This window comes from Leucoraja erinacea, unplaced genomic scaffold (genome assembly GCF_028641065.1).
Source record: "Leucoraja erinacea ecotype New England unplaced genomic scaffold, Leri_hhj_1 Leri_154S, whole genome shotgun sequence".
NCBI lineage: Eukaryota > Metazoa > Chordata > Chondrichthyes > Rajiformes > Rajidae > Leucoraja > Leucoraja erinaceus.
The window spans coordinates 53,945-63,133 of NW_026575836.1; the positions used below are offsets into that span (position 1 = coordinate 53,945).

At 44.9% G+C, this 9,189-nt stretch overlaps 1 protein-coding gene across 1 annotated transcript; it reads right to left on the reverse strand.

The window, feature by feature from the left end:
• Positions 1-1,639: 1,639 nt before the first annotated feature.
• Positions 1,640-2,092, reverse strand: LOC129715959 (zinc finger protein 239-like). The gene has a single exon (XM_055665845.1). It carries the CDS (start codon positions 2,090-2,092, stop codon positions 1,640-1,642), a length of 453 nt encoding a protein of 150 aa, XP_055521820.1.
• Between the last annotated feature and the right edge of the window lie 7,097 nt (positions 2,093-9,189).

Here is a 9,189-nt window from a genome sequence, read left to right on the forward strand (position 1 = left end):
TCTTCTTAGGATGCCTTTAATCAAAATTTCACGATGCGAAAAGGTGACTTAGGTCCCATACGAACCAACAATTTTCTTCGGCCGATATGGGGTTTAAATTCACCGCAAATACAAAGTTCCAAACGATCGCGTTCCACAAAATTCCACTTGCAAGTTGATTTAAATTGCCATTAATTTACAGGAATTAAACACTAAATTCCTTCCATTTGGCCTATAAATTCACGACAATGAGATTTAAAAATCATGTTATATTGTGAATTCTTGAGTGAATGTTATTTGGACACTTAGGCTATTTAAAAATGTTAATCTTTTCTTAAGAAATGGATAGCTGTTTAGATCTAGTAATTGAATTTTGTAATTAGCTACAATTAGGTAACTAACTAATGATATGCTTTAATTTTAGGTCATCCAAGTAAGATTGATCATATTTGTTTCAGAATGCTTCAATCTATGATAAATGGAAATCTATTTCAGTTCTCTCAATTTTTAAGAAAGTTATCGGCTTTTGACTGTCCACGATCACAGCTTTTGTGTTCAGTCAATAGAAAAGCAATAGGGAACAAGATGCTAATTTCGGAGTATGAAAATGGCCATAACTTTTTTAATACTGAAGATATTAAAGTGAATTAGGCGTCAAATTAAACTTCTTTTTATGCTTATAGAAACATAGAAACATAGAAATTAGGTGCAGGAGTAGGCCATTCGACCCTTCGAGCCTGCACCGCCATTCAATATGACCATGGCTGATCATCCAACTCAGTATCCCGTACCTGCCTTCTCTCCATACCCCCTGATCCCCTTAGCCACAAGGGCCACATCTAACTCCCTCTTAAATATAGCCAATGAACTGGCCTCAACTACCCTCTGTTGCAGAGAGTTCCAGAGATTCACCACTCTCTGTGTGAAAATGTGATGGGATATATTGCAGACTTTAAAATCTCAATATTTTGTAACATTGCTATTTAAGGGACATTGGTCAGGTAGCATTTGGAGTATTGCATACAGTTCTGGTCACTCCATTACAGGACTGATGTGGAGGCTTTGGGGAAGGTGCAGAGATGGTTTACCAGAATGGTTTAAAAACAAGGAACAGCAGGTGCTGGTTTACAAAAAAGGACACATAAATACTGGAGTAACTCAGCGGGACAGGCAGCATCTCTGGAGAGAAGGAATGTGTGACTGAAGAAACGATCCGAAACATTACTCATTCCTAAACAGCACCTATCCACGTGGCAGTGTGCCAGCAGGCTGGAGGAGCGGGCAAAGGCCTTGCCACAGAGCGGGCAGGTGAAGGGGCGCTGGCCGGTGTGGACTCGCCGGTGCTCCAGCAGGTGGTCAAGGCGGGTGAAGCCCTTACCTCAGGATGGGCAAGGTAAGAGATGCTCACCGCTGTGGGCACGCTGACGCTGCCACAGGCTGGACATGTAGATGAAACCCTTGCCACATACAGCACACACAAATGATCCCTCTCCGGTGTGTAGCCGCAGGTGTTCCCGCAACCCCCGTGCTCTCTTGTCACAGTGGGAGAAACTTCTCGCTGGCGTGGGCCCGTCGGTGCTGCCACAACCCCCGCGAGCTGTGGCAGCACCGCAGTACGGGCAGTCGAAGGGCTGGCCACTGGTGTGCATGCGCTGATGAGCTAGGGCGTGGGAGCCCATGGCAAGTCACTCTCCACACACCGGCTGGGGAAGCCCTTGCCGCACTGGACGCAGGTGTAGGGGCTCTCACCAGTGTGGGTGCGCCGGTGCTCCCGCGGTCTGTTGTAGCGGGTGAAGCCCTTGTTGCACTGGGCGCAGGTATAGGGACGCTCACTGGTGTGGGTGTGTTGGTGTAACAGCAGGTGATTGGACCGAGTGAAGCCCTTGCCACAGTCGCTGCAGGTGTAGGGGCACTCCCCCGTGTGCAGGCACCTGTGCCTCTTCAGGTTCAAGTACGACTTGAAGCCTTTATCACAGTCGGAGCAGGTGAAGCGCCGTTCACTGCTGTGCACGCGCCGGTGGGCCTCCAGCTCGTTCGGGCACCGCCAGGCCTTGCCACACATGTCGCACTCGTAACGCTTCTCCTTGTTGTGCCCCGTCATGTGGTCCCCCATCGATGCTCAGCCCCTCGAAGCTCAGCCCACACACCGAGCAGATGGGGGGGGGTGTGAGGGGAGGGGAGGGGGCTCACTGGCACCCTGGCCGCCCTCAATGGTTGCTCACGTCCCCGTCTCTCTGTCCACAGCAACGGCTCCTAAACACTGCTGCAGGGGAACACAGAGGGTCACCTCCGCCTTGCCTATTTCCCTCGCTCCATAGATACTGCCTCACCTGCTGAGTTTCTCCAGCATTTTTGTCTACCTTAAATTGTCCAGCATCTGCAGGTTCTTCTTAAACATCCTCATAGATCTTATCTGTGCCCTTTCCACCTTAGAAACATAGAAACATAGAAATTAGGTGCAGGAGTAGGCCATTCGGCCCTTCGAGCCTGCACCGCCATTCAATATGATCATGGCTGATCATCCAACTCAGTATCCCGTACCTGCCTTCTCTCCATACCCCCTGATCCCCTTAGCCACAAGGGCCACATCTAACTCCCTCTTAAATATAGCCAATGAACTGGCCTCAGCTACCCTCTGTGGCAGAGAGTTCCAGAGATTCACCACTCTCTGTGTGAAAAAAGTTCTTCTCATCTCAGTTTTAAAGGATTTTCCCCTTATCCTTAAGCTGTGACCCCTTGTCCTGTACTTCCCTAACATCGGGAACAATCTTTCTGCATCTAGCCTGTCCAACCCCTTAAGAATTTTGTAAGTTTCTATAAGATCCCCTCTCAATCTCCTAAATTCTTGAGAGTATAAACCAAGTTTATCCAGTCTTTCTTCATAAGACAGTCCTGACATCCCAGGAATCAGTCTGGTGAACCTTCTCTGCACTCCCTCTATGGCAATAATGTCCTTCCTCAGATTTGGAGACCAAAACTGTAGGCAATACTCCAGGTGTGGTCTCACCAAGACCCTGTACAACTGCAGTAGAACCTCCCTGCTCCTATACTCAAATCCTTTTGCAATGAAAGCTAACATACCATTCGCTTTCTTTACTGCCTGCTGCACCTGCATGCCTACCTTCAATGACTGGTGTACCATGACACCCAGGTCTCGCTGCATCTCCCCCTTTCCCAATCGGCCACCATTCAGATAATAGTCTGCTTTCCCATTTTTGCCACCAAAATGGATAACCTCACATTTATCCACATTATACTGCATCTGCCAAACATTTGCCCACTCACCCAGCCTATCCAAGTCACCTTGCAGTCTCCTAGCATCCTCCTCACAGCTAACACTGCCCCCCAGCTTAGTGTCATCCGCAAACTTGGAGATATTGCCTTCAATTCCCTCATCCAGATCATTAATATATATTGCAAATAGCTGGGGTCCCAGCACTGAGCCTTGCGGTACCCCACTATTCACTGCCTGCCATTGTGAAAAGGACCCGTTTACTGCTACTCTTTGCTTCCTGTTTGCCAGCCAGTTCTATATCCACATCAATACTGAACCCCCAATGCTGTGTGCTTTAAGTTTGTATACTAATCTCTTATGTGGGACCTTGTCAAAAGCCTTCTGGAAGTCCAGATACACCACATCCACTGGTTCTCCCCTATCCACGCTACTGGTTACATCCTAGAAAAATTCTATAAGATTCGTCAGGCATGATTTACCTTTCGTAAATCCATGCTGACTTTGTCCAATGATTTCACCACTTTCCAAATGTGCTGCTATCCCATCTTTAATAACTGACTCTAGCAGTTTCCCCACTATCGATGTTAGACTAACTGGTCTGTAATTCCCCGTTTTCTCTCTCCCTCCCTTCTTAAAAAGTGGGGTTACGTTTGCTACCCGCCAATCCTCAGGAACTACTCCAGAATCTAAAGAGTTTTGAAAGATTATTACTAATGCATCCACTATTTCTGGAGCTACTTCCTTAAGTACTCTGGGATGCAGCCTATTTGGCCCTGGGGATTTATCGGCCTTTAATCCATTCAATTTACCCAACACCACTTTCCGGCTAACCTGGATTTCACTCAATTCCTCCAACTCCTTTGACACGCGGTCCCCTGCTATTTCCGGCAAATAATTTATGTCTTCCTTAGTGAAGACGGAACCAAAGTAGTTATTCAATTGGTCCGCCATATCCTTGTTCCCCATGATCAACTCGCCTGTTTCTGACTGCAAGGGACCTACATTTGTTTTAACCAATCTCTTTCTTTTAACATATCTATAAAAACCTTTGCAGTCAGTTTTTATGTTCCCTGCCAGTTTTCTTTCATAATCTATTTTTCCTTTCCTAATTAAGTCCTTTGTCCTCATTTGCTGGTCTCTGAATTTCTCCTAGTCCTCTCCTAGTTCTCCTAGTATGCTGCTTTTTCTGGCTAATTTGTGCGCATCATCCTTCGCTTTGATACTATCCCTGATTTCCCTTGTTATCCACAGATGTACTACCTTCCCCGATTTATTCTTTTGCCAAACTGGGATGAACAATTTTTGTAGTTCATCCATGCAGTCTTTAAATGTCTTCCATTGCATATCCACCGTCAACCCTTTTAGAATTAATTGCCAGTCAATCTTGGCCAATTCACGTCTCATACCCTCAAAGTTACCTTTCTTTAAGTTCAGAACCATTGTTTCTGAATTAACAATGTCACTCTCCATCCTAAAGAAGAACTCAACCATATTATGGTCACTCTTGCCCAAGGGGGCACGTACAACAAGATTGCTAACTAACCCTTCCTCATTACTCAATACCCAGTCTAAAATAGCCTGCTCTCTCGTTGGTTCCTCTACATGTTGATTTAGATAACCATCCCGCATACATTCCAAGAAATCCTCTTCCTCATCACCCCTGCCAATTTGATTCCCCCAATCTATATGTAGATTGAAGTCACCCATTATAACTGTTTTGCCTTTGTCGCACGCATTTCTAATTTCCTGTTTGATACCATCTCCAACTTCACTACTACTGTTAGGTGGCCTGTACACAACACCCACCAGCGTTTTCTGCCCCTTAGTGTTTCGCAGCTCTACCCATACCGATTCCACATCCACCAAACTAATGTCCTTCCTTTCCATTGCATTAATCTCCTCTCTAATCAGTAACGCTACCCCACCTCCTTTTCCTTTCTCTCTATCCCTCCTGAATATTGAATATCCCTGGATGTTCAGCTCCCAGCCTCGGTCACCCTGGAGCCATGTCTCCGTGATCCCAACTATATCATAGTCATTAATAGCTATCTGCACATTCAACTCATCCACCTTATTACAAATGCTCCTTGCATTGAGACACAAAGCCTTCAGGCTTGTTTTTACAACACTCTTACCCCTTATACAATTATGTTGAAAAGTGGCCCTTTTTGATTTTTGCCCGGGTTTTGTCTACCTGCCACTTTTACTTTTCACCTTGCTACCTATTGCTTCTACCCTCATTTTACACCCTCGCTCTCTACGCTCACACATTTAAGAAACCCTTTCCCTTTAACTCCATCCTCCACTATCCCATTCGACACCCCACCCCCCTTATTCAGTTTAAAGTCACCCGTGTAGCAATGGCAAACCTGCCTGCCAGAATGCTGGTCCCACACCTGTTAAGATGCAATCCGTCCCTTTTGTACAGTTCCCCCTTACCCCAAAACAGATCCCAGTGATCTAAGAACCTAAATCCCTGCCCTGTGCACCAGTTCCTCAGCCACACGTTCAGGTCCTGTATCTCCCTGTTCCTGCTCTCGCCAGCACGGGGAACTGGAAGCAAACTGGAGATAACAACCCTGGAGGTCCTGCTTTTCAACATTTTTCACATTGACCACATCTTTCTCATAACATAGTCACCAAAATTGAACACAAAACTGTAAATGTGGCCTCACCAACGTCTGACACAACTGCAACATGATCACCCAATTTCTATATTCCATACTCTGACTGATAAAGGCCAATGTGCCAAAAGCTTTTTTGACCACCTTATTTACCTGTGATGCCACTTTCAATGAACTATGTTCCTGTACTCAAAGATCCCGCTGCTCCACAACACTACCCAGAGGCCTACCATTCACTGTGTAGGTTCTGCCCAAGTTAGACTTCCCAAATTGCAAAACCTCACATTTGTTTGTATTAAATTCCATCAACCATTCCTCAGCCCACCTGGCCAATCGATCCTCATCCTGCTACAATTTTTCACAATCATCTGCAAAACTATCCTCTTTTGTATCATCAGCATACTTGCGAATCTTGCCCTGAATGTTCTTATCCAAATCACTGATGCAGATGATAAACAGTAATGGGCCCAGCACGGAACCTTGAGGCACACTACAAGTAACAGGCCTCCAGTCCGAGAAGCAACCTTCCACCATCACCCTCTGCTTCCTTCAAGCCAATTTTCTATCCATTCAGCTATCTGTCCTTGGATGTCATATGTACTGACAGTGGAACAATTATATTTGCACAGTGCAGATTTACAGGCCTATTAACCCAATATACATAGATACCGTGCAATAAACAAAAAATCAACAAAATAATAAACCAATATAATTGCTTAAAAGCCCAGCAAGTACATAAAATGTGGAGGGGAATAAATAGAGTGCCTCGTATAGATGGGGCATAGAAACATAGAAAATAGGTGCAGGAGGAAGCTATTTGGCCCTTCGTGCCAGCACTGCCATTCATCGTGATCAGGGCTAATCATCCACAATCAGTAACCCGTGCTTGCCTTCTCTCCATATCCCATGATTCCACTAGCCCCAAGAGCTCTATCTAACTCTCTTTTAAATTCATCCAATGAATTGTTCTCCACTGCCTTCTGTAGCACAGAATACCACATATTCACAACTCTCTGGGTGAAAAAGTATTTTCTCATCTCAGTTTTAAATGGCCTCCACTTTATTCAGAATGTGGCCTCAACATTGGGAACATTTTTCCTGCATCTAACTTGTCCAGTCCTTTTATAATTTTATGTGTTTCTATAAGGCCCCTCTCATCCTAAATTCCAATGAATACAAGCCCAGTCTTTCCAGTCTTGCTCACATGACAGTCCAACCATCCCGGGGATTAACCTGGTGAACCTACGCTGCACTGCCTCATAGAAACATAGAAAATAGGTGATGGAGGAGGCGATTCGGCCCTTCGAGCTAGCACCGCCATTCATTGCAATCATGGCTGATCATCCCCAATCAATAACCCGTGCCTGACTTCTCCCCATATCCCTTGATTCCCTAGATAGCAAGGATGTCCTTTCTCAAATTAGGAGACCAAAACTGCACACAATACTCCAGATGTGGTTTCACCAGGTCCCTGTACAACTGCAGAAGGATCTCTTTACTCCGAAACTCAAATTCTCTTGATCTTCTTGTTATGAGGGCCAACATGCCATTAGCTTTCTTCACTGTCTGCAATACCTGCATGTCTAGTTTCAGTGAGTGGTGTACAAGGACACCCTGGTCTCGTTCGGCTTCCCTTTTTACTAATCTGACACCATTGAGATCATTATCTGCCTCCTTGTTCTTGCCGCCAAAGTGGATAACCTTTCATTTATCTACATTATATTACATCTGCCATGCATCTGCCCACTCACTCAACCTGTCCAAGTCACCCTGGAACTTCCAAGCATCCTATTCGCAGTTCACACTACCATCCAGCTTTGTGTCATCTGCAAATTTGCTAGTTACCTTTCACTCCTTCACCTAAATCATTGATATATATTGTAAATAGTTGCGGCCCCAGCACCGAGCCTTGCGGCACTCCACTCGCCACTGCCTGTCATTCTGACATGGACCTATTTATTCTTACTCTTCGTTTCCTGTCTGCCAACTAATTCTCTATCCATGTCAATACCCTACCTCCAATACCATGTGCTCTAATTTTGCCCACTATTCTCCTGTGTGGGGCTTTATCAAAGGCTTTCTGAAAATCCAGACACACTACATCCACTGGCTCTCCTTCATCCATTTTACTTGTCACATCCTCAAAAAATTCCAGATTAGTCAAGCAAGATTTCCCCTTCATAAATCCACGCCGACGGACCAATCCTTTTCTGCCATCCAAATTTGCCATTATTACTTGTTTTAAAATTGACTACAGCATCATCCCCACCACCGATATCAGACTAACATGTCTATAATAGTAAGATTAAACGAGAACTTACCAGTTTGAAGTTTGATCTGTATTTTATGAGGAGTTACGATGAGGGATTACATGAAGAATCGGTTGACCACGCATGCGCGACATACTTCAAAGCAGCGGTGTGGAATCACAGATAGACACAGTTATTGAAGTAAACATAGTAAAGACATCAGTTTATCAGTTTGACCCATATTATTGAGGGTGGGAGCGGAGGGTACGTAATCCCGCATCGTAACTCCTCATAAAATACAGATCAAACTTCAAACTGGTAAGTTCTCGTTTAATCTTACTATTTTACTTCGGAGTCACATGAGTGATTCCGTTAAGAGTTCAAAGCTCTATGATTTCAAACCATGTAACAGGTATTATTTCACGCACTGCCGAAGTCCTTGAGGGAGGAAGTGTGTTATCATAATCAACCAATGAATCTGTTTGTAGAAAAACACAATGGTATTTTTTAACAATAACAATAAAGAAATTAAATTGCTCCCCTGGGCTTAAATTAAATATTTGCAGTCTGTAAAATCTTTCCTGCAAATAAAACGGGTTTTGCCAATGGCTTATTATAGAAGTTCTGAACGGTCTCTCCCCCCACCATCCTGCTGTAGCCAGGATGTGGTCTATAGGCACGTCCATTCTTTTAGCCGTCGACGTGGATGCTGCCCTGGTGGAATGAAATTTGTACATGTTAGTTTTTAGCACTTGCTTGAGCTATCTCGAAATGGTTTGGCTCGTCACCCAACCATAAGGTTTTTTATGACTGACCCACAATGCTTTTCATCTCCCTTGAATAATTTGGTTGTGCCTATGTAGGACAGTAGGTGGGTCATGGCACATAACCGTGGTTCTTGCGGGTAAGCCCGGAATTCCACGACTGTATTAGGTGTTCCTGGTCTGCTCTGTTTGATCAGTCTCTGGATAATGACAGAGATCTGGTCTGGAGCTGTGAGCATGCTGTCCAGTCACAATAGGTGTAGTGACTGGACCCTCTGTGCAGATACAATTGCCATCAACATGAGTGTTTTTGAGCATAGATTGTTCCAGGTTGAGGG

What these genes read in the sequence shown, in the direction of transcription:
- LOC129715959 (XM_055665845.1), bottom strand. Translation starts at nt 2,092, where the DNA reads ATGGGGGACCACATGACGGGGCACAACAAGGAGAAGCGTTACGAGTGC.